The sequence below is a fragment of the Coregonus lavaretus genome (assembly GCF_964263955.1).
Source record: "Coregonus lavaretus genome assembly, contig: HAP1_SCAFFOLD_313, whole genome shotgun sequence".
NCBI lineage: Eukaryota > Metazoa > Chordata > Actinopteri > Salmoniformes > Salmonidae > Coregonus > Coregonus lavaretus.
The window spans coordinates 100,554-128,034 of NW_028159241.1; the positions used below are offsets into that span (position 1 = coordinate 100,554).

Here is a 27,481-nt window from a genome sequence, read left to right on the forward strand (position 1 = left end):
CATTAGAGCAGTTCATAGACTGCTTACAGGGTAAGGGAACCAATATCTAAATACATAATTTAACTGAACATTATGTTTAAAAGGTTACTAGTTTTAATACACTACAAGTGAAGTTGTCCACATACTTATGACTTCTTCAAATGGGGGGACTAGATACATAAGGTGTTTTTGTTTTTTAATGGTAAAACAGATATGTATGAATATACCCTCAAAATAAAGGTGACATTCTATATTGTCGCCTCATGTTAAACATTTGATCTCAAATCCAAAATACTGGAGTAAAGAGCCAAATGTAAAAACCGTTTTACTGCAGAGTTTTACACCCACTGGGCACACACTGGTTGAATCAACTTTTTTTCAATGAAATTACGTTGAACCAACGTGGAGTATACATTGAATTGACATCTGTGCCCAGTGGGCAGAGATTGCTTTCAGTATGTGCAGTGGCCATAGGAAGGCAGTATAATTCACAATCTGAAACAGAGGGATAACTTGACTCATTCTACATGAAATAGAAGTATGTCTGTTCTATGAAGTCAATTTCTATCTTCACTTTCTGTGTTCGGTGAAAAGTGTGCCGGTATCAAACTGAGAAGAGACCATCTGTCTGAATAATACCAAAGCCTTTTCATCACAGGAAACAACCAGAATTTATGGCTTTTATTATGAATGATCAAACTTTACTTAAATGTACTCCACCAACCAGCCACTTTCTTCAAGTTAATGTTAATCCCCTTTTCACACCTCCCAAAGTATTTCATCTGCAGCCACATTCATCCACCACCATGTCCTGGTAGTGACGTAGGACTATGTTGTTGTTGTTGTCGTAGTAGAGCATGGAGACAGGTGACAGGTGGATGGAAACGCAGCAGGGCTGGGGCGTGCTCCGGGGGTCCAGGGAGTGCACCAGTGTCTGCAGGACGGCGTGGTTGGTGCAGTTCAGGCTCTCGCTCAGTGGGAACGGGCACTCTCCGTGGCAGTAGTTGGCCAGGTAGCCCTGCGGAGCGATGATCCAGTCCTGCCAGCCCACATCCTTGAAGTCGATGTAGAGGCGGCGGGGCTTACACACGTTTCTGGGCATCACCGTGAGGTAGACGGCGCTCCTCTTCTGCCGAGAGCGGCACTGGAGCGGGTTCAGGGATACAGCCACCAGTGAGGCCTGGAACTCTGGGAGGGTTACAGTCGGCCTGAAGGGGACAGCCTTCCCCCGGATGGTGGGACATGAAGGTGTCTGTGGTCAGGGTGTGGACTGGATGTGGCTGCAGCTCCAGCACCAGTCTGTAGTTATGACCCAGTTTACACCAGTTCTCTGCCAGTACTGTGAGGTCCAGGGTGAGGTATCCGGGCTCTGGTTCCAGCTGCACCAACTCGGACAGCACCAGCCTGCATTTGGCCTCGTGGCTTTCTGCCCTCAGTGTGTCCCTTGTACAGGGACACGCTGCGGGCCTGTGGGACCAGGGGGAACCTTGGCGTGCGGAACACGTCCCACTGGAACTCTATTTCCAGCTGCGCCAGAGAGCACTACTCCACAGGCTACAATACAGATGTTTCTCCACACAGCCCTAGAAGATGCTGCCCCAGCCTGACACCAGCAAACCTGCAGGGGACAGACAAAACAAGACATATTAGGTTTACACTCCTGAAGTAGGACCTAGATTTCAATTGACAGTATTTGGATTGTCACAGTCAATATAGGCCTTTATCTACAATAAACAAACCAAATGCTCTCTGACTTTGTCCCCCTCGTTTCTTTTTCATTTATTTAAATGTTGGCCCAAAAACAACAGGAGTGAATGAACTCCAGATGCAATTGTTTTCAAAAACCAAATGGAATCTCTTAAATATCATACATGTTCAAAAATGGATTATGTATGCTTATGTAGTTCAATAATGACTTGATCTCAAATTGTAATTCGGAAAACATAAAAAAAAAAAAAAAAAAGATATTCCTCTGTCATCCACTGATCTTAAAGGGGCAATCTGCAGTTCAAACATCAACAAAGCGGACATCCCGCCAACTTTTTAGGTAAACAGCTTAGGGATGGGACTGGGGAAATGTAACCACTCTCAAATTCACAGAGGGTCTATAGATGCAAGGACTGACCTTCCATGAAATCAAAATGATAGTTTTAAGGGACCAACTCAAGATGTTATTTTAAAAAATGCAACTCCCTCCCCAGCGTATTTTTTTTTTTTTTACATGACCCTCAACTTGTACTTGAAAACAGTTACAATACCTCCCCCTTCATTGAATTAACTTAAAATCGTGATTATGACCACAGTAGACAAAGTAGGGCAACTCATTACTACGATCAGGGGGTGAAATAAAATCACCTTTAAAATATCATCATCATCGTATTTGCAGGTCCTGGAAAAAAGTTGTTTTATTAACTGATTTCATGCAATTTTTGTAATTTTACATGACAGAAGACACAATATATATATATTTTTTATACCACCGTTTTTCTGAGCTAATAGTCGGTGGGCCAGAACAATACAGTTGAAGTCGGAAGTTTACATACACCTTAGCTAAATACATTTAAACTCAGTTTTTCACAATTCCTGATATTTAATCCTAGTAAACATTTCCTGTCTTAGGTCAGTTAGGATCACCACTTTATTTTAAGTGAAATGTCAGAATAATAATAGAGAGAATGATTTCTTTCAGCTTTTATTTCTTTCATCACATTCCCAGTGGGTCAGAAGTTTACATACACTAAATTAGTATTTGGTAGCATTGCCTTTAAATTGTTTAACTTGGGTCAAACGTTTTGGGTAGCCTTCCACAAGCTTCCCACAATAAGTTGGGTGAATTTTGGCCCATTCCTCCTGACAGAGCTGGTGTAACTGAGTCAGGTTTGTAGGCCTCCTTGCTCGCACACACTTTTTCAGTTCTGCCCACACATTTTCTATAGGATTGAGGTCAGTGCTTTGTGATGGCCACTCCAATACCTTGACTTTGTTATCCTTAAGCCATTTTGCCACAACTTTGGAAGTATGCTTGGGGTCATTGTCCATTTGGAAGACCCATTTGCGACCAAGCTTTAACTTCCTGACTGATGTCTTGAGATGTTGCTTCAATATAGCCACATAATTTTCCTTCCTCATGATGCCATCTATTTTGTGAAGTGCACCAGTCTCTCCTGCAGCAAAGCAACCCCCCAGCATGATGCTGCCACCCCCGTGCTTCATGGATTGGATGGTGTTCTTCGGCTTGCAAGCTTCGCCCTTTTTCCTCCAAACATAACGATGGTCATTTTGGCCAAACAGTTCTATTTTTGTTTCATCAGACCAGAGGACATTTCTCCAAAAAGTACGATCTTTGTCCCCATGTGCAGTTGCAAACCGTACTCTGGCTTTTTTATGGCGGTTTTGGAGCAGTGGCTTCTTCCTTGCTGAGCGGCCTTTCAGGTTATGTCGATATAGGACTCGTTTTACTGTGGATATATATATACTTTTGTACCTGTTTCCTCCAGCATCTTCACAAGGTCCTTTGCTGTTGTTCTGGGATTGATTTTCACTTTTCGCACCAAAGTACGTTAATCTCTAGGAGACAGAACGCGTCTCCTTCCTGAGCGGTATGACGGCTGCGTGGTCCCATGGTGTTTATACTTGCGTACTATTGTTTGTACAGATGAACGTGGTACCTTCAGGCGTTTGGAAATTGCTCCCAAGGATGAACCAGACTTGTGAAGGTCTACAATTTTTTTTCTGAGGTTTTGGCTGATTTCTTTTGATTTTCCCATGATGTCAAGCAAAGAGGCACTGAGGCCTTGAAATACATCCACAGGTACACCTCCAATTGACTCAAATGATGTCAATTAGCCTATCAGAAGCTTAAAGGCACGGTCAACTTAGTGTATGTAAACTTCTGACCCACTGGAATTGTGATACAGTGAATTATAAGTGAAATAATCTGTCTGTAAACAATTGCTGGAAAAATGACTCGTGTCATGCTCAAAGTAGATGTCCTAACCGACTTGCCAAAACTATAGTTTGTTAACAAGAAATTTGTGGAGTGGTTGAAAAACAAGTTTTAATGACTCCAACCTAAGTGTATGTAAACTTCCGACTTCAACTGTACTTCAACAAAGTACTGAGTAAAGGGTCTGAAAACGTATTTAAATGTTATATTTCAGTGTTTTGTTTTTAATCATTTTTTTAAAATATAAAAACTGTTTATGCTTTGTCATTATGGGGTATTGTGTGTAGATTGATGAGGGAAAACATGTTTTAAAATCAATTTTAAAATAAGGCTGTAACGTAACAACATTTTGAAAAAGTCAAGGGGTCTGAATACTTTCCGAATGCACTGTAATTTCTTGCAATTCTACACATTTTGCCATGGGGAGTAAAGACAATGTTGCTGTTTTAAAGCAAGTTTCCTGCAATTCTACTCATTTTGCCATGGGGCTGAGAATATTTTTTTTGCAGTTTTAGAGCTAATTTCCTGCAATTCTACTAATTTTGTCGTAGGGTGAAGATAAATGTTTTCAGTTTTGAATATGATATCTGAGTTAGAGTGCCTAACAAAATCAATGGGGATCCCCAGTTGGTAATTTGACCATGATTACTACAAGTTTAGACTGCTGGCTATACTAATTTACAAATCTAAAAAATGTTAACTGACATAACAAGGGAAAAACTGCTGATGCACAACGAAATGCCACAATTTTACCTGCATTCTACTATTCTAACTCTTACCATCAAGTTGAGACCCTGACTGAGTTCTGTGGGGATTTATTTTCTCATAACTGGATGGGATGACTAACTTAGAAAGAATGCATTAATGATTAAAACGTAGAAGGTTTGTACTGTGCTGATATGGATTGTTTCACATAACAAGCTGTGATTCATGTGAGGAACGTTAGGGGGTAGGATGAGATAAGAACTTGTGTCTCAAAATACTAGACTACACTGCTTTGTGATCTGTGAACCGTCCAAGGACGTGTACTGCAAAAGTGCTGACTTTCTGGATAAGTTGCAAAACAACTTATGCCTGGCAACAGTGGAGCGCCAAGGGGATGGGACCAGCCTGTGCGCCAACGGATTGGCTGAGTAAGTCTAAACCACGCTCAGTCTCTACTCTGATTGGCCAGCAGGGAGCGGGAACTATCTCTGTCAGAGTATTTTAAGAAGAACTTATAACAATGGACCAGTTCTCTGACTGCCCTGCGACGTATTTCAGTGGACCCGTATATACGAACATCATATTTACCATTCAAGTGGTTTGCATTAATTAAAATCCTAGTCTATTTTAGAAGACGTGTATTGACCTCTTTTGTTCCTAATACCAGATTTGAATTGACGCAACTTAACAGTTCCTAATCATATAATGAAATAATATATATATATATTTTAAGATGAGATCCGCATAAGGTGAAACAGAACCATTGAGGAGCATCCTGCATCGTGGTAAAAAAAATGCATAGTACATACTGTTCAATGATGTCTGAGGGGAAAAAACGAACTTCCTTGTTTGAAGTAACTTTGTTGTTGTAATATCGCAAACGGAGTTGGCAGTTTCACCGCTATGGTTTCCAGCTTTAAAGGATAATTTCACTGGAAAACATGAATCAAAGTGTCACCTGCCACATCATCATATGATGCAAAATTAATCATATGATGCAAAACGCATCATCATGATGATGTGGCAGGTGACACTTTGCTTCTTGAAAGTCCACTATCTTAGAAACTTGACAACAGACATGCAAAACACACCCGCCCAGCGGTCACATGGTTGAAGGACGGTCGACTAATCACAGGCCAGTGTGGGGCTCAAGTGCTGAACAAGGGGCGTCTGCTGCAGATAAAGGACGCCAAGGTGTCGGACACAGGACTCTACACGTGTGGCTGTGAATGTGGCGGGACAGGCCAACAGCAAGCATGACATCAACATACATGGTGAGACTCACCAACGTACCATAACATAACATAGAGAGTGGGAGGGGCTATCCTCTATGAAATGGAGTATATGTCAGAAAATAAAACTTCAAATCACCTACACCTGCTAATCTGATCTATAGTATGATGTCTTCATGCCTTCATGTTTATCTGCCATTTGGGTCCACATTCTGTACGTGATGTGTTTCTATATGTGTGTTAATATACGAATGTGTTTTGTCCCTCCAGACTCCCCCAGAATCTGTGGTCAGAACCAGGTCCCAGAAAATGTGAGTGTGGTGGTGAACAACCCTGTGTCTCTAACCTGTGAGGCCTCTGGCATCCCTCTTCCTGCTATCACCTGGCTGAACGATGGAAACACAGCAGCACAGGAGACCGCAGCAGACACTTCAACCTCAACGTACTGGGTATGAACACTACCAATGCTCTCACTACCACTGCTCTCACTACCACTGATCTCACTACCACTACTCTCACTACCACTGCTCTCACTACCACTACTCTCACTACCACTACTCTCACTACCACTACTCTCACTACCACTACTCTCACTACCACTGCTCTCACTACATCACTGCTGCCAGGTCAGGGGTCACACCAGAGCAGCTCTCTCACGTGCTGTTGAGTCTTTTGGTATGTAAGATATGTCTAAATTGATTCTTGATCATAATATATATGTGTCGATCCTGGATCATGCCCCATGAAATCAGGATCTGCCAACTAAGAGAGGATATAAAAAAAAAGAAAAGACATTTCAGTTCTGTACTTGTGAAAATGTCTTGTTATTTGTCAGAACACTATAGAGAGTGGTGTAGGATTGAGACTTGAGTGAGGTTATGGGTAGGTGTAGTCTGAAAACCTACTTCTTCATGGTAGCCCTGCCTGGTACTTCAAAATCAGTGTCACCCTCGGTCCAAGAGGTACTTCCTTCTTGGCCTATTGGTTCAGATGTTGGTTTTCCACTCAGGATACCAGGGTTCAGATCCTATCTGTGACAGAGTCATGATTCAGAGGCAGGATAACTACAAACTAAAGCAGGAAGCACCTGTGACTCGGTCAATAAAAAAAGTGGTCAGATGAAGCAGATGCTAAGCTACAGGACTGTTTTGCTAGGACAGACTGGAATATGTTCTGGGATTCTTCAGATAGCATTGAGGAGTACATCACATCAGTAACTGGCTTCATCAATAAGTGCATCTATGACGTCGTCCCCACAGTGACTGTACGTACATACCCCAACCAGAAGCCATGGATTACAGGCAACATCCGCACTGAGCTAAAGGGTAGAGCTGCCGCTTTCAAGGAACGGGACTCTAACCCGGAAACTTATAAGAAATCCCGCTATGCCCTCCAACGAACCATCAAACAGGCAAAGCGTCAATACAGGACTAAGATCGAATCGTACTATACCGGCTCCGACGCTCGTCGGATGTGGCAGGGCTTGCAAACCACACAAAAGACAATAGAGGTGTACTCAGGTTCACTTTGAATGTTTATGCTGTATTAGGACCTTACTGGAGTAAAGCATTTGTGTTTCTCCAACACCTTTCATTGGTAGATTTCCTTAGAGTTTTGGACCTCATTATTCCAGAGCCTTGCATACAGGTAATAACAGGACCCTCGATGTGAGAAACTTAAACAAATCAAACCAATATCAATAAAAAGAGATGTTCACTTACACGGTATAGACAACCTGTAACAGGTTGAGTTTTGCTGATGTAATATGCTCTTTAGGGAATCATGCAGAGGTGAAATCATATTTTTTTGGTCTGTCATTTAACAGACGCTGTTATCATTATTTTTCACCTAGTTGGCTCATGGATTCGAACCAGCAACCTTTCAATTATTTGCCCAACATCTTAACCTCTAGGCTACCTGCCGCCGGTGTTTGAGAATTGTGTTTGTTTTGATTAATATTGTTGTATTTATTGTATGTTCATGTTCACAGGGCTTCCTTGCAAATGAGACCCTGGTCTCAATGGTGACCCACCCTGTATAAATAAAAGTACAAAATATATACTTATTTTCCACCATATTTGCAAATAAATTCATAAAAAATCCTACAATGTAATTTTCTGGATTTTTTCTTCTCAATTTGTCTGTCATAGTTGACGTGTACCTATGATGAAAATGACAGGCCTCTCTCATCTTTTTAAGTGGGAGAACTTGCACAATTGGTGGCTGACTAAATACTTTTTTCCCCCACTGTATATATATATAAATGTAGTAGATGTATTTGAGTGTGTGGTTGACACCTTTCATTGGTAGAGTGATATAAGTGTCATTATGACAGAGCCCAGCATGTTTCCAATATGTGAATATGTTAATGTGTGACTTGTGTACTAATGTTCCAGTTTTCCGTACGTCGTGTCATATATTGGGTTGTGTTTGTGTATTTCTATGCTGACGTCTCTAAATGAATTTCCATGTAAATGGACAATAAAGTATATGGTATCGTAGCGCAAACAGGACCCTCTGGAATCTGAGAGAACAGCAACTAACTATATTTATTAAAATAAAAATATAATCAAATGATTGACAACCTTGATGAAGCTGAGAAATAATGACTGTATCGAAAGAAGAGGAGTGTGCCCAACCAACGTGAGTCGAGGTGCAAAAAATATAATCATCATTGCAAAGGAAAAGGCACAACACTTCCTCGCCATTAAAAATGATTTGTTTTATTTAAGCAAGGTTAAGAGGTAAACGTTTCAGCCTTCAATGGCCTTCATCAGAATAATCACACAAAGGGAATGGACAAGTTCACATAGGGTACGGGGAACACAATTAGACAGAGAGAAAACTCTCTACAGCTGCTGGTGCTAATGAGAGAGGGGGTGGTGGACTATACAGGTTGGTCCTCAGGGTGATGAGTGAGGAAGTTACAGAGGGTCAAAGATCATACCTCCCCAAAACTGCTAACCTCCCCTATTATTGGTAATGGTGAGAGGTTACATGGGGCATTACTCTCAAGGTAGCAGGCTGGCTGAAAAACATCAAGGGGGATGACTGGGTCAGAATACTGTAGGGTGATGTCTGCCAGAGAAAAGCAGCAAAAACTCTAGCTATTGTTGTTTTCACCTATCTAAGTTGTTGGATTCCATTTTATTTTTATTTACTTTTTTTTTCATTGACAATGTATCATTATTTATCATCAGCTGTCTGCCACTTGTTAATTCCTTAATTAATCCAATAATTTATGCTTTCTTTTATCCATGGTTCAAAGTAACAGCTAAACTTATTTTAACTTTGAAGTTAAGATGTTCATAGTTCCTATGTTTTTATTCCTAAATATGACACACATAGGTTTGATATGTTTTGTAATATACACTGCTCAAAAAAATAAAGGGAACACTTAAACAACACAATGTAACTCCAAGTCAATCACACTTCTGTGAAATCAAACTGTCCACTTAGGAAGCAACACTGATTGACAATAAATGTCACATGCTGTTGTGCAAATGGAATAGACAACAGGTGGAAATTATAGGCAATTAGCAAGACACCCCCAATAAAGAAGTGGTTCTGCAGGTGGTGACCACAGACCACTTCTCAGTTCCTATTCTTCCTGGCTGATGTTTTGGTCACTTTTGAATGCTGGCGGTGCTTTCACTCTAGTGGTATTATGAGACGGAGTCTACAACCCACACAAGTGGCTCAGGTAGTGCAGCTCATCCAGGATGGCACATCAATGCGAGCTGTGGCAAGAAGGTTTGCTGTGTCTGTCAGCGTAGTGTCCAGAGCATGGAGGCGCTACCAGGAGACAGGCCAGTACATCAGGAGACGTGGAGGAGGCCGTAGGAGGGCAACAACCCAGCAGCAGGACCGCTACCTCCGCCTTTGTGCAAGGAGGAGCAGGAGGAGCACTGCCAGAGCCCTGCAAAATGACCTCCAGCAGGCCACAAATGTGCATGTGTCTGCTCAAACGGTCAGAAACAGACTCCATGAGGGTGGTATGAGGGCCCGACGTCCACAGGTGGGGGTTGTGCTTACAGCCCAACACCGTGCAGGACGTTTGGCATTTGCCAGAGAACACCAAGATTGGCAAATTCGCCATTGGCCCCTGTGCTCTTCACAGATGAAAGCAGGTTCACACTGAGCACATGTGACAGACGTGACAGAGTCTGGAGACGCCGTGGAGAACGTTCTGCTGCCTGCAACATCCTCCAGCATGACCGGTTTGGCGGTGGGTCAGTCATGGTGTGGGGTGGCATTTCTTTGGGGGCCGCACAGCCCTCCATGTGCTCGCCAGAGGTAGCCTGACTGCCATTAGGTACCGAGATGAGATCCTCAGACCCCTTGTGAGACCATATGCTGGTGCGGTTGGCCCTGGGTTCCTCCTAATGCAAGACAATGCTAGACCTCATGTGGCTGGAGTGTGTCAGCAGTTCCTGCAAGAGGAAGGCATTGATGCTATGGACCGCCCGTTCCCCAGACCTGAATCCAATTGAGCACATCTGGGACATCATGTCTCGCTCCATCCACCAACGCCACGTTGCACCACAGACTGTCCAGGAGTTGGCGGATGCTTTAGTCCAGGTCTAGGAGGAGATCCCTCAGGAGACCATCCGCCACCTCATCAGGAGCATGCCCAGGCGTTGTAGGGAGGTCATACAGGCACGTGGAGGCCACACACACTACTGAGCCTCATTTTGACTTGTTATAAGGACATTACATCAAAGTTGGATCAGCCTGTAGTGTGGCTTTCCACTTTAATTTTGAGGGTGACTCCAAATCCAGACCTCCATGGGTTGATAAATTTGATTTCCATTAATAATTTCTGTGTGATTTTGTTGTCAGCACATTCAACTATGTAAAGAAAAAAGTATTTCATAAGATTATTTCATTCATTCAGATCTAGGATGTGTTATTTTAGTGTTCCCTTTATTTTTTTGAGCAGTGTATTTGTTGTAATTGCTTCTTTCATGTAACAATACACTGACATTATTCATCTCAGTGTTGTCATCATAGATACATGTGGTGTTGATGCAGAATGATTTGGATGGATTGGAATGGAATGACTTGGAGAAGGTATATGAAGGCATAAGCTTGTTTTATAAAATACATTGTAGTCAATTTGGTTTGTATATTCCAAATACCAAAGTCTGTGGTTGTTCCATGTTATTTAATGATAAAAAGGAAGTATTCCAATAGTACATTCCGAGGACGTCAAGATTCATTCTATATGTTGTTTAACATCTCCCTCTAGTGGCTCAATTGGGACACAACGTCTTCAACAAGTGCAGTAAAGTTGAAATGTACAATAATGCATGATATCAGATAACTTCCAGGTCTAACTCAATGGTGTATTGTAGTAGTTCATGGTGAAATGTAAGAATATGCATTTATGGATAAAACTTTAATGTTCAGTAATAAACCATTTGTACGGCATTTACAGTTTGCTCACCATGTATTAATCATTACTGACAGATTTGTTAAATGTTAGTAAGCTAGGTATTTTCACATTTATAAATAACTACTAAATGCATTAATGATTCATAGTGTCAGATTGCTGCCAGGTCAGGGGTCATGCCAGAGCAGCTCTCAGATGCTGTTGAGTCTGAATGAATATAGAAATTGGGTACCACTTTATAATAACACCTTGTAATAAATAATATTTAATGGATTAAGAAATAGTTTATTCATTTATTCATAATTACTCCCACATTTGTGTTAGTAAGCAAGTTGTTCACACATTTATAAATAACTTTTATAGTATGTAATAACATCCTTCATAAGATGTTTGATAAATGTCCTTGTAACCCATTTACCAATCATTGGCAAAGTTGTGTTGCAGTCCCTAAAGCGAGGACTATTCATCCTTAATAAACGTTGAGTGACCATTGTAAATTCTCACAAAAAGATGGACATGCCATTGGTAGACATTCCAGCAGTACCTGATGCTCCTTAAGGTCTCAAAATGACCTAGAACATATCAATGGTTAAACAATAAGCACACAACACAGAGGATGTTAAAGGAAATATATGAACATTTTATTCCAAAACAGTCACACTGTTTTAGTAGTATGCTGAAGGAAGCAACGTATTTTCTCTGAAAATGCTAACATTTGTGTTTGTTGGCAGTGACTACTTAAACCAAAGTGTGGATTGTAGTCACTCATTAGAGCAGTTCATAGACTGCTTACAGGGTAAGGGAACCAATATCTAAATACATAATTTAACTGAACATTATGTTTAAAGGGTTACTCCCTTTAATACACCACAAGTGAAGTTGTCCAAATTCTTATGGCTTCTTCAAATGGGGGGACTAGATACATAAGGTGTTCTAATTTACATATGAAAATACCCTCAAATAAAAGGTGTCATTCTATAATGTCGCCTCATATTAAACATTTGATGTCAAATCCAAAAATGATTTGTACATGGTACAGGCTCTAAAGAAGGTAACTCAGCCATCTACACAGCCGTCGGCAACACAGCCAAGGAGTACAAAACTAAACTTAAGAATGGGAAACGTAGTAATAGCTTACATAGAACAGATCTACCGCTTCTTAGACCTGCTTTCAATGACAATGACAGCTCTATAACTCATATTTCTATGTGAATTTGGACGGGTCACCCAAAAAGTTACATATTGCAGCTTTAAAAAGTAAATATTTTCTTCATCATTTATCATTACACACACATTAGTTTTAGTAATTTATTCACACATTTATAAACAACTTTTGTAGTGTTCATACCCAGTATGTTGAGGTTGAAGTGTCTGCTGCGATCTCCTGCGCTGTTGTGTTTTATCATTAATGCATAGAGTAGTTATATATCAATGTGAAAATACCTAGCTTACTAACATTTAACAAATGTGGGAGTAATGATTAATAAATGGTGAGCAAACTGTAAATGCCTTACAAATGGTTTATTACGGAACACTATAAAGTGTTACCCATAATTGCATATTCTTACATTTCACCATGAACTACTACAATACACCATTGAGATAGACTTGGACGTTATCTGATATCATGCATTATTGTACATCTAAACTCTACCACACTTGATGAAGGCGTTGTGTCCCAATTGAGCCACTAGAGGGTGATGTTAAACAACATATAGAATGAATCTTGACGTCCTCGGAATGTACTATTGGAATACTTCCTTTTTATCATTAAATAACATGGAACAACCACAGACTTTGGTATTTGGAATATTCAACCCTAAATGACTACAATGTATTTTATAAAACAAGCTTATGCCTTCATATACCTTCTCCAAGTCATTCCATTCCAATCCATCCAAATCATTCTGTATCACCACCACATGTATCTATGATGACAACACTGAGATGAATAATGTCAGTGTATTGTTACATGAAAGAAGCAATTTCAACAAATGTATTACAAAACATATCAAACCTATGTGTGTCATATTTAGGAATAAAAGCATAGGAACTATGAACATCTTAACTTCAAAGTTAAAATAAGTTTAGCTGTTACTTTGAACCATGGATAAAAGAAAGCATAAATTATTGGATTAATTAAGGAATTAACAAGTGGCAGACAGCTGATGATAAATGATAAAAAATTGTCAATAAAAAAAAAATGTAAATAAAAAAAAAATGGAATCCAACAACTTAGATAGGTGAAAACAACAATAGCTAGAGTTTTTGATGCTTTTCTCTCTGACTTATTTGCCTGTACAGTTTTAACACCAGACACACTGGCAGCCTCTTTTGAAAATACCTTTCTGGCCTGTGATATGGCCACCACAAATATTTTCAAATAAAGTGTTATAATAATAGAGCACGGGACAACCATTGTAATTACAAAGTCAATTCTAGTACCCAAGACTGACCCTTCTACAGTAAAACATTCTTTCAAACACATACTGGGTACCTGTACATTTACAACTATTTTTGCAATAGCAGCATCGTATATGATACAAAAACACCAGGTAATGGATATACAACACATCATTCTTGTTATTGTTATTTTAGAGTGGTACATTAAGGGATCACACACAGCAACATAACGGTCAATAGATATCAAGACCAAACTGCCCACAGATAAAGAAGAACACAAACAAGTGATGTAGAAATAAAACCCACAGAAATATTCCCCAACATTCCAGCATGGTTCCATTAATGCTACAGTCATTAATGGTATCACAATCAGTCCCACCAGGAAATCTGCCACAGCCAGAGAGAGGATGAGCAGGTTGGTTGGAGTGTGGAGCTGCTTGAAGTGAGAGATGGAGATGATCACCAGCATGTTCAAAAATACTGTAACTGCTGAAATCAATGAGAAGAAGATGTACAGTGTTATGTAGATAGATGTCGATAGCAAAGCCTTTCTGCAAGAAGAGTTTCTGTCTTGAAAACAGTATTGAACATCTTCATGTGTCTCCATTTGTAATAAAGGGTCCAAATGCTGAGGTCCTGCTCCTGCTTGGTCCTATGTGTGACCCTGTCAGGTCAACCTTCTGACAAACTCTGAGCTCTGCCTCTCTATTTATCCCTGAATGACTGACACACACTCCCCTCCCCAGCGTCTCTCTGCACACACACACACACACACACACACACACACACACACACACACACACACACACACACAAGCCCACAAATGAACAAATGGTTGGATAAACAAATGATTTGTCAAAACATGATGTAATGTATTACAAGTTTGTATGTTGCTATGGCCACCTAGCCTGTCCTTCACTCTTACTGATAGTTAGAGATGAGAGAAAAAGGTACGTTTTATCAACTGAGGATTTAAAAGGGGAAAATATAGTATGGGTGATGATTTGGTCACCCAAAGGCTATTTTACATGGGAAATAGGATAACTGTTCAAGACTAACTGTTTTGATTGATGTCAGTGCTCAGATTGGACCATAATCCACAACCTCAGGAGACATAGCCTCGAAGCCGAGACTCCAAACAGAGGTTGTGTTTCTGATAAATGTTCTGACTTGCAACAAGCTAGCTATCATAAGACACAAAACTAACGGTGAGTGTAAGCAGCCAGCCAGCACCTCCCCTTCAAACCCCATCCTTAAACTCCTCCATCCTTCCAGTCGAGAGAACGAAACAAGATTTGGAAGGAAGGCCTTGAGAAACTACAGGACAGATCACGGCATATGTCATTTGGCCAGTGCATAAGAAAATTGATAGTCAGGCAGTTGATGAGATGGCATATCTTTATGGTGGATGCACTAATGGCATTCCATAGGAACATTACATAGACTTGTAAAAATGTCCATCTAAACTGAATTATGAAGTAATTATTCAGGTTGATGGAGCCAGTCACATTGTAGGGGACACATAATATTTGGCAGACATCACCCTACAGTATTTTGACCCAGTCATCCCCCTTGATGTTTTTCAGCCAGCCTGCTACCTTGAGAGTAATGCCCCATGTAACCTCTCACCATTACCAATAATAGGGGAGGTTAGCAGTTTTGGGGAGGTATGATCTTTGACCCTCTGTAACTTCCTCACTCATCACCCTGAGGACCAACCTGTATAGTCCACCACACCCTCTCTCATTAGCACCACCAGCTGTAGAGAGTTTTCTCCCTAATTGTCTAATTGTGTTCCCCGTACCCTGTGTGAACTTGTCCATTCCCTTTGTGTGATTATTCTGATGAAGGCCATTGAAGGCTGAAACGTTTACCTCTTAACCTTGCTTAAATAAAACAAATCATTTTTAATGGCGAGGAAGTGTTGTGCCTTTTCCTTTGCAATGATGATTCCATGTTTTGCACCTCGACTCACGTTGGTTGAGCACCCTCCTCTTCTTTCGATACAGTCATTATTTCTCAGCTTCATCAAGGTTGTCAATCATTTGATTAGATTTTTATTTTAATAAATCTAGTTAGATGCTGTTCTGTCAGATTCCAGAGGGTCCTGTTTGCGCTACGATACCATATACTTTATTGTCCATTTACATGGAAATTCATTTAGAGACAACAGCATAGAAATACACAAACACAACCCAATATATTACACGACGTACGGAAAACTGGAACGTTATTTTTTACTTTTATTTCTACAGGGTGGGTCACCATTGAGACCAGGGTCTCATTTGCAAGGAAGCCCTGTGAACATGAACATACAATAAATACAACAATATTAATCAAAACAAACACAATTCTCAAAAACTGGCCTAGCGGTTAAAATGTTGGGCCAATAATCGAAAGGTTGCTGGTTCGAGTCCACGAGCCAACTAGGTGAAAAATCTGTTAACGTGCCCAAGGCACTTAACCCTAATTGTTCTTGTAAGTCGCTCTGGATAAGAGCGTCTGTTAAATGACAGACCAAAAAAATATGATTTCACCTCTGCATGATTCCTAAAGAGCATATTACATCAGCAAAACTCAACCTGTTACAGGGACTATATTGTCTCTACCGTGTAAGTGAACAACTCTTCAATGATATTAGTTTGACTTGTTTAAGTTTCTCACATCGAGGGTCCTGTTATTACTTGTAGTAATCATGGTCAAATTACCAACAGGGGTACCCCATTGATTTTGTTAGGCACTCTAACTCAGATATCATATTCAAAACTGCAAACATTTCTCTTCACCCTAAGACAAAATTAGTAGAATTGCAGGAAACTTGCTTTAAAACTGCAACATTTTATTTACTTCCCATGGCAAAATGTGTAGAATTGCAAGAATTTACAGTGCATTCGGAAAGTATTCAGTCCCCTTGACTTTTTTCACATTTTGTTACGTTACAGCCTTATTTTAAAATTGATTAAATAGTTTTTTCCTCCTCATCAATCTACACACAATACCCCATAATGACAAAGCAAAAACAGGATTTTTATAGAAATATAGAAATAGAAATATCACATTTATATAAGTATTCAGACGCTTTACTCAGTACTTTGTTGAAGCACCTTTGGCAGCGATTACAGCAGCGAGTCTTCTTGGGTATGACGCTACAAGCTTGGCACACCTGTATTTGGGGAGTTTCTCCCATTCTTCTCTGCATATCCTCTCAAGCTCTGTCAGGTTGGATGGGGAGAATCGCTGCACAGCTATTTTCAGGTCTCTCCAGAGATGTTAGATCGGGTTCGAGTCCGGGCTCTGGCTGGGCCACTCAAGGACATTCAGAGACTTGTCCCAAAGCCACTCCTGCGTTGTCTTGGCTGTGTGCTTAGGGTCGTTATCCTGTTGGTAGGTTATTATTCGCCCCAGTCTGAGGTCCTGAGCGCTCTGGAGCAGGTTTTCATCAAGGATCGCTCTGTACTTTGCTCCGTTCATCTTTCCCTTGATCCTGACAGCTGAGTTCCAGAAATCAGACAGGGCAGCTATTCTGAAGTTGCCCATACCTGTATTCCAGCTGTCTCTTCAGATGTAGAAGACATACAGCAGTATGTGATCAGCTGAAGTGTGTATATGCACACTAAAACCAAATGGTTCTACATGGTGCCAGATAAGGGTTCTTTGTCTTGTAACCATAGCGGATCCCTTTTTGGTGCTATATGGAACCATTTTGGAAGGTTCTACCCTTTTTCTTTTTTTATCTTTTTATTTCACCTTTATTTAACCAGGGAAGCCAGTTGAGAACAAGTTCTCATTTACAACTGCGACCTGGCCAAGATAAAGCAAAGCAGTGCGATAAAAACAACAACACAGAGTTACATATGGGGTAAAAAAACATAATGTCAAAAATACAATAGAAAATATATATACAGTGTGTGCAAATGTAGTAAGTTATGGAGGTAAGGCAATAAATAGGCTATAGTGCAGAATAATTACAATAGTATTAACACTGGAGTGATAGATGTGCAGAAGATGATGTGCAAATTGAGATACTGGGGTGCAAATGAGCAAAATAAATAACAATATGGGGATGAGGTAGTTGGGTGGGCTAATTTCAGATGGGCTGTGTACAGGTGCAGTGATCGGTAAGGTGCTCTGACAACTGATGCTTAAAGTTAGTGAGGGAGATAAGAGTCTCCAGCTTCAGAGATTTTTGCAGTTTGTTCCAGTCATTGGCAGCAGAGAACTGGAAGGAATGGCGGCCAAAGGAGGTGTTGGCTTTGGGGATGACCAGTGAGATATACCTGCTGGAGTGCAGACTACGGGTGGGTGTTGCTATGGTGACCAATGAGCTAAGATAAGGCGGGGATTTGCCTAGAAGTGATTTATAGATGACCTGGAGCCAGTGGGTTTGGCGACGAATATGTAGTGAACCCTGTTCTCAACCAGCTTGTAGGGCATGTTTTGACAATAGATTTAGAAGTGGATATGAAAAAAAACATCACTTGAACCTGATTGGTCAACTCCCCCAGCCCTCCTGCATCAATTAACATAATATGTATGATTTTGGGGTGCTGCAGTTCAGTGTTGTGGCACTCTAACTTTGCCCATTCAGAGGGCTGGAAGAAAACTCAAAATCAGTCACCAAAGTTGTTGTACAAAAGTCAGGAATTCAATTAGTGAGGGATTAATATAGCACCATTCCTGTCAGTAGAGACCTTGAATAGTAGGAATATGTAAATACAAAAGTTTCAATGTAAAAAGGTTCAAAAGCAAGAATTTCGTAAAAATGTGCTTAACCAGGCGGTTGATACAGTGCATTGGGAAATTATTCAGACCCGTTGACTTTTTCCACATGTTGTTAGGTTACAGCCTTATTCTCAAATGGATTAAATAAATGTTTTTCCTCATCAGTCTACAAACAATACCCCATAATGACAAAGCGAAAACAGTTTTTTTGCAAATTGTGGCAGATAAAAAAACAAGGACCTTATTTAGATAAGTATTCAGACACTTTGCTATGAGACTCGAAATTGAGCTCAGATGCATCCTGTTTCCATTGATCATCCTTGAGATGTTTCTACAACTTGATTGGAGTCCACCTGTGGTAAATTCAATTGATTGGACATGATTTGGAAAGGTCCCCAAGAACACAGTGGAACCACCAAGACTCTTCCTAGAGCTGGCCGCCCGGCCAAACTCAGCAATCGGGGGAGATTTGCCTTGGTCAGGGAGGTGATGGTCACAGAGCACCATAATTCCCCTGTGGAGATGGAAGAACCTTCCAGAAGGACAACCATCTCTGCAGCACTCCACCAATCAGGCCTTTATGGTAGAGTGGCCAGACGGAAGCCACTCCTCAGTAAAAGGCACCTAAAGGACTCTCAGACCATGAGAAACAAGATTCTCTGGTCTGATGAAACCAAAATTGAACTCTTTGGCCTTGCTGCCAAGCGTCACGTCTGGAGGAAACCTGGCACCATCCCTGCGGTGAAGCATGGTAGTGGCAGCATCATGCTGTGTGGATGTTTTTCAGCGGCAGGGACTGGGAGACTAGTCAGGATCAAGGGAAAGATGAACGGAGCAAAGTACAGAGAGATGAAAACCTGCTCAAGAGCTCTCAGGACCTCAGACTGGGGTAAAGGTTCACCTTCCAACAGGACAACGACCCTAATCACACAGCCAAGACAACGCAGGAGTGGCTTCGGGATAAGTCTATGAGTAGCCCAGGCAGAGCCCTGACTTGAACCTGATCGAACATCTCTGGAGAGACCTGAAAATAGCTGTGCAGCGACGCTCCACATCCAACCTGACAGAGCTTGAGAGGATCTGCAGAGAAGAATGGGAGAAACTCCCCAAATACAGGTGTGTCACACCCAAGAAGACTTGAGGCTGTAATCGCTGCCAAATGTGCTTTAACAAAGTACTGAGTAAAGAGTCTGAATATTTTTTAATTTAAATTTTAGTCATTTAGCAGACGCTCTTATCCAGAGGGACTTACAGTTAGTGAGTGCATACATTTTTCATACTGCCCCCCCGTGGGAGTCGAACCCACAACCCTGGCGTTGCAAGCGCCATGCTCTACCAACTGAGCTACAGGAGGCCAGGCAGCATGCCCTTCAGTTCTGTAAATAGATGATTTCCTTCTTTATTTTTATACATTTGCTAACATTTCTAAAAACCTGTTTTTGCTTTGTCATTATGGGGTATTTGTCAAGGGGTGCTGAAGGTGGGTGTGGTGCAGGAATCAAGCGCAGGACGCAGAAGCTCAGTCCAAAAGACTTTAGTGAAATATTCACGTAGTAAATGAGCACAATAAGCCCGGAGGCGAAATAAAGGCGCACACAGGCGTCAAACAAACGGCGCACTAACATGTGCGAAAACCTCTCCAAACAACGGAGGGAAGATACGTAGCTCAAACACCAAACAGAAGCGTAATCACACACAACACCCAACACACACAACGAGAACTAAATAGGACACTAACGAGGACTAACTAGACACAGGTGTACAACATCAAGACAAAACCAAACGAACATGAAACATAGATCGGTGGCAGCTAGTACTCCGGGGACGACGACCGCCGAAGCCTGCCCGAACCAGGAGGAGGAGCAGCCTCGGCCGAAACCGTGACAGTACCCCCCCCCCTTGATGCGCGGCTCCAGCCGTGCGCCGACCCCGGCCTCGGGGACGACCAGGAGGACGCGGAGCAGGGCGCGCGGGATGGTCCCGGTGGAACTCCGACAGGAGAGATGGGTCTAGGATGTCCCTCCGCGGCACCCAGCACCGCTCCTCCGGGCCGTACCCCTCCCACTCCACGAGATACTGGAGACCCCGCATCCGGCGTCTTGAGTCCAAGATGGACCGAACGGTGTACGCCGGAGCCCCCTCGATGTCCAGTGGGGGCGGAGGAGTCTCTCCTATCTCACCTTCCTGGAGTGGACCAGCTACCACCGGCATGAGAAGAGACACATGGAACGAGGGGTTAATATTCTTATATTCAACAGGTAGATGTAACCTATAACACACCTCGTTCAATCTTCTCAGGACTTTAAAAGGCCCCACAAACCGCCGACCCAACTTCCGGCAGGGCAGGCGGAGGGGTAGGTTTCTGGTAGAGAGCCAGACTCGATCTCCGGGTGCGTACACCGGCCCCTCACTGCGGTGGAGATCGGGTCTGGCACTTTGCAATATTGTTGAGATGAGTAAAAATGCTATGCAAATTGCCATTCTAATATGGTATCGCTGGTACGACCCTCTTGACTTCTCAAGTGCCTGGTAGAATAAACAGCAAGTTAAAGAAAAACACTATTGGAAATTCCTGTTTGAGTTGTTAGTAACAGGAATTTAAGATGAAATAATTGTTTCTACATGTTTTTCTAGAAGAGACAGTTAAAGAGATAAAGAACCATGATCGTAAGGTTCTAATTGAAACCTTTATGGTGCTTTAAAGAACCCTTTCCTAAGTTTCTATAAAGGTTCTGGGAACTAGTGACAGGTTGCCACTTATCAAACCCATCAAATATTTTGCATAGATGGAGCTCCAAACAGAGGTTGTGTTTCTGGAAAAATGGTCAGCAATAAGCTAGTTATCATAAGATACAAAACTACCGGTGAGCGTTAAATGCCAGCCCTGCGATTCAAATGCAAAATCTTATACTGAAGTTCTTTAGACTTCCAATACTCAAGACAATGAAATTAGATTTGGAAGGAAGGCCTTGATAAACTACAGGACAGATGACGGCATATGTCATTTGGCCAGTGCATAAGAACATTGACAGTCAGGCAGTTGATAAGATGGCATATCTTTATGGTGGATGCACTAATGGCATTCCATAGGAACATTACATAGACTTGTAAAAATGTCCATCTGAACTGAATTATGAAATAGTTATTCAAGTTGAGGGAGACAGTTACATCATTGGGACACATATTTGCCAGACATGACCCTGTAGTATTCTGATCCAATCATATTTTTGTCTGGTTTGTTGTTCTCTCAGATTCCAGAGGGACCTGTTAGCACTACCATGCAAGGCTCTGTAATAACGACACATATATCACTCTACCAATTAAAGGTGTCAAACAACACACACACACACACACACACACACACACACACACACACACACACACACACACACACACACACACACACACACAAACACACACACACACACACACACACACACACACACACACACAGTCAGTCAGTCACACAAACACACACACACACACACACACACACACACACACACACACACACACACACACACACACACACACACAGTCAGTCAGTCAGTCACACACACACACACACACACACACACACACACACACACACACACACACACACACACACACACACACACACACACACACACACACACACAGTCAGTCAGTCAGTCAAACAACACACAAACACACACACACACACACACACACACACACACACACACACACACACACACACACACACACACACACACACACAGTCAGTCAGTCAGTCAAACAACACACACACACACACACACACACACACACACACACACACACACACACACACACACACACACACACACACACACACACACACACACACACACAATTCTCAAAAAGCATATTGCATCAGCAAAACTCAACCTGTGCTTTGTGCCTGATGTCACTGGGACTATAGTGTCTCTAGTGGGTAAGTGAACAACTCTTGAATGATGTTAGTTTGACTTGTTTAAAGTTCATCACACCAGAGGCTCCTGTTATCACCTATATGCAAGGCTCTGGAATAATGAATTCTACCAATGAAAGGTGTTGGAGACACACACACAAATGCTTTACTCCAGGGCCCCAATAAGGCCACAATACAACATAAACATTGGAAGTGAACCTGTGTACACCTCTAGTGTTTTTTGTGTGCATGAACATGAGTACAACTTCCATTAGGACCCCCCCCCAGTCAGCCTGAGTACAACCCTCACCCCTAAACAAGTCCCCCCTGCACAGGTCAAGAATCCCACCTCTGAGTCATGACTCTGTCACAGATAGGATCTGAACCCTGGTATCCTGAGTGGAAAACAAACATCTGAACCAATTGGCCAAGAAGGAAGTACCTCTTGGACCGAGGGTGACACTGATTTTGAAGTACCAGGCAGGGCTACCTCATCACGAGAGCATGAGTCTGACTCACCTCTGTTACACATTTTACATTTTAGTCCTTTAGCAGATGGGGGGGGGGGGGGGGGGGTTGTGGCATTAATCAAGACACTCATGAAGAAGTAGGTTTTCAGACTACACCTCCCCCTAACCTCACTCAAGTCTCTATGCTAAAACCCTCTCTATAGTGTTTTAGACAAATAACAAACAATTCTACAAATAGCGTTTTTTATATGGACTCAGTGGAACATCCTGATTTCATGGGGCATGATCCAGGATTAATACAGCTAAACAACAATCCAGGATCAACACTGTTATATGACGATCCAGGATCAACACAGATATATGACGATCCAGGATCAACACAGATATATGACGATCCAGGATCAACACAGATATATGACGATCCAGGATCAACACAGATATATGACGATCCAGGATCAACACAGATATATGACGATCCAGGATCAACACAGATATATGACGATCCAGTGTTAACATTTACATCATTTAGCAGATGCTCTTATCCAGAGCGACTTACAAATTGGTGCATTCAACTTATGATAGCCAGTGGGACAACCACCTTTTTTTTTACTGCAGAGTGAAACAGAGAGGACAGAGAGGGATAACTTGTATGTCTGTTCTATGAAGTCAATTTCTAGCGGAACTTTCTGTGTTAGCTGATAGGTGTGTCTGTATTAAACTGAGAAGAGACCATCTGTCTAAATAATGCAGGAGACTCCCTAAATATATCGGTTTTATTTATGAGTGATGAAATAAAAATAACATGGCAAATGAAACTTTCCTAAAATCCACTCCACCAACCACTCTCTTAAATGTTATATAAATCCCCTTTTCACACCTCCTAATGTATTTCATCTGCAGCCACATTCATCCACCTCCATGTCCTGGTAGTGGCATAGGACTATGTTGTTGTTGTTGTCGTAGTAGAGCATGGAGACAGGTGACAGGTGGATGGGTACACTGCAGGGCTGGGGCGTGCTGCGGGGGTCCAGGGACTGTACCAGTGTCTGCAGGACGGCGTGGTTGGTGCAGTTCAGGCTCTCAGCGTGCCAGTAGTTGGCCAGTAGCTCTGCGGAGTGATGGTCCAGTCCTGCCAGCCCTTGAAGTCGATGTAGAGGCGGCTGGGTTTACACACATTGCTGGGCGTCACCGGGAGGTAGACGGCGCTCCTCTTCCGCCAAGAGCGGCACTGCAGAGGGTTCAGGGATACAGCCACCAGTGAGGCCTGGAACTCTGGGAGGGTTACGGTCGGCCTGAACGGGGCGGCGTTCCCCCGGGTGGTGGGACATGAAGGTATCCGTGGTCAGGGTGTGGCTGCAGCTTCAGTACCAGTCCGTGTGACCCAGTTTACGCCAGTTCTCTGCCAGGGTTGTGAGGTCCAGGGTGAGGGATTTGGCTCTGGATCCTGCTGCGCCAACTAGGACAGCACCAGCCTGCGGTTGGCCTTGTGTCTCACTCCCCTCAGGGTTGCATGCAGCACCTTGTACAGGGACACACTGAGGACCTGTGGGGCTGGAACTTGATTTCCAGCTGCGCCAGAGAGAGTTGCTCCACTGGCTGCAGGACGGACATGTTGAAGAACAGATGTTTCTCCACACAGCCGTGGCAGCTGCCACTTCATCCTGACACCAGTCTACCTGCAGGGGACAGACAAAACAAGACATGTTAGCTTTGGACTCTAGAACTAGGACCTAGATTTCAAATAACGGTATTTGGAATGTCACAGTCAATATAGGCCCAAAAAATGTTGGGGCACAAAAACAATGGGAGTGAATGAACTCCAGATGCAATTGTTTTCAAAAACCAAATGGAATCTCTTAAATACCATATTCAATACCATGTTCAAAAATGGATTGTGTATGCTTATGTATCTCAATAATGACTTGATATCAAATTGTAATTTTGAGAATATTTAAAATCCAGATATTCCTCTATCATCCACTGATCTTAAAGGGGCAATCTGCAGTTCAAACAACAACAAAGCGGGTACCACGCCACTTTTTTAGGTAAACAGGTTAAGGATGGGGCTGGGGAAATGTAACCATTCTCACATTCATAAAATGGGCTATGCAAGGACTGACCATCCATGAAATCAAAATCATAGTTTTAAACCACATTCCAAAAATTACTGGGGGGAGGGTGGGTACAACTCGAGATGCACACCCCTCCCCAGCATGAAACATATTTTCACATGACCCTCTCCTTTTACTTGAAAAAAGTTACAATACCCTCCACCTTCATTGAATTAACTCAATCATGATTATGACCAGTAACAGTGAGACAGTAGGCCTACCTCCTTACTGTGATCAGGGGGTGAAAAAATAAAATCACCTTTATAATAGAGCATTGCATCCATCTATCATCGTATTTGTGGGTCCTGGAAAAAAGGCCTTTTCTAAACAGATTTCATGTAATTCTGAAGAAATTAGCAGAATGTATTTTGTGCATTGATTGGGTAAAAACAGGGACCATATCCTACTTTTTATTAGTTCAAAAAAAGACAAAAAGACCCAAAAGAAAGGCGGATTTAGAAAACAGAAGTTTGAGGGAAGAACGGACAGAGACACATTACCTTTCCACCATAGACAGAGGCCCGACGCAGAACAATTTAAACTTAACTGATGGCTACTCTTCTGTGGCTTAACCCAACAAGAGGAGGTCACAAGTGCGTCCCTAAAAGCTGCCTGGGTTTAAAGATCGTCTCTTTTACAGAAAGTGAATAGCTCAATTGATAGCGACAGAGTTACACATTGTAGACATATTAGATCACTTTCCAATAAAGGTAATTTGCTCAGCCTCTGAATGTCATGGAGATGAAACAGATAGAGATACCCTCATGAGCATCGGAGTCACGGCTTTCTTGCGCATTTTGCAGCTCATTTCTAGCAGAAAGCATCACGGAGGAAAGCGTCGTTATAGATCACTTTATATAATCAGAATCCGTTTTAGTTTCTTCAAAACCTTAAGCTAACAAGATGTATGCTTTTTGACATTTTCTTTATCAAAACGTAGGCTATGGCATACCCTCACATAGACCTACCCCCTCATTAGAACCCTGGTTTTAACTTCACACACCAAGCCCTTCATGGACACAGAGGTATTTAAGGAGTGGAGACACTATTGGAGGAATTGACCGACAAATCTATTGATAGTGTATAATTTCATCTGTCAAACAGGTAGGCATATCTCTTATTTCTTATATAGGCAGAAATAGGTTCTGAAACAAAGACCTCTTGTTGTTAGTTAATTCAAATTAAAATGAAGACAGTTGAAATGAATTACTCGACTTACCTAGTTTCAGCACATCGTCAGGACAGAACGGCTGACTCCAGTAAGACAAGAGGTGGCGGTCTGTGTATATTTGTAAACAACAGCTGGTGCATAAAATCTAATACTAAGGAAGTCTCAAGGTTTTGCTCGCCTGAGGTAGAGTATCTCATGATAAGCTGTAGACCACACTATTTACCAAGATACTTTTCTTCTATATTTTTCATAGCTGTCTATTTACCACCACAAACCAATGCTGGCACTAAGACTGCACTCAATGTATAAGGCCATAAATCAACAGGAAAACGCTCATCCAGAGGCAGCGCTCCTAGTGGCCGGGGACTTTAATGAAGGGAAACTTAAATATGTTCTACCTCATTTCTACCAGCATGTTAAATGTGCAACAGAGGAATAAAAAAAAACTCTAGACCACCTTTACTCCACACACAGAGACGCATACAAAGCTCTCCCTCGCCCTCCATTTGGCAAATCTGGCCATAATTATATCCTCCTGATTCCTGCTTACAAGGACAAACTAAAGCAGGAAGCACCAGTGACTCGGTCAATAAAAAAGTGGTCAGATGAAGCAGATGCTAAGCTACAGGACTGTTTTGCTAGCACAGACTGGAATATGCTTAGAAGAAATCCCGCTTAGAAGAAATCCCGCTATGCCCTCCGACGAACCATCAAACAGGCAAAGAGTCAATACAGGACTAAGATTGAATCGTACTACACCGGCTCTGACGCTCGTCGGATGTGGCAGGGCTTAAAAACTATTACAGACTACAAAGGGAAGCACAGCCGCGAGCTGCCCAGTGACACAAGCCTACCAAACGAGCTAAATCACTTCTATGCTCGCTTCGAGGCAAGCAACACTGAAGCATGCATGAGAGCACCAGCTGTTCCGGATGACTATGTGATCACGCTCTCCGTAGTCGATGTGAGTAAGACTTTTAAGCAGGTCAACATTCACAAGGCCGCAGGGCCAGACGGATTACCAGAACGTGTACTCCGAGCATGTGCTGACCAACTGGCAAGTGTCTTCACTGACATTTTCAACATGTCCCTGACTGAGTCTGTAATACCAACATGTTTCAAGCAGACCACCATAGTCCCTGTCCCCAAGAACACTAAGGTAACCTGCCTAAATGACTACCGACCCGTAGCACTCACGTCTGTAGCCATGAAGTGCTTTGAAAGGCTGGGCATGGCTCACATCAACACCATTATCCCAGAAACCCACTCCAATTTGCATATAGCCCCAACAGATCCACAGATGATGCAATCTCTATTGCACTCCACACTGCCCTTTCCCACCTGGACAAGAGGAACACCTACGTGAGAATGGTATTCATTGAATACAGCTCAGCGTTCAACACCATAGTGCCCTCAAAGCTCATCACTAAGCTA

General features: G+C 42.2%; 1 protein-coding gene and 1 pseudogene across 2 annotated transcripts; both read right to left on the reverse strand.

Annotated features, from left to right (window-relative positions):
- Positions 1–757: 757 nt before the first annotated feature.
- On the reverse strand, positions 758–24,892 carry LOC311123133 (protein DVR-1-like; annotated as a pseudogene). Its single transcript has 3 exons — positions 24,886–24,892; positions 24,317–24,441; positions 758–1,488 (listed from the first exon to the last, which is right to left on the reverse strand). The product of its transcript is annotated as a protein DVR-1-like (transcript).
- LOC311123125 (trace amine-associated receptor 13c-like) lies at positions 13,301–14,267 on the reverse strand (the record flags this gene model as incomplete). Its single annotated transcript, XM_084197398.1, has 1 exon — positions 13,301–14,267. One exon carries the CDS (start codon positions 14,265–14,267, stop codon positions 13,311–13,313), a length of 957 nt encoding a protein of 318 aa, XP_084053524.1. The 3' UTR covers positions 13,301–13,310.
- Positions 24,893–27,481: the final 2,589 nt, after the last annotated feature.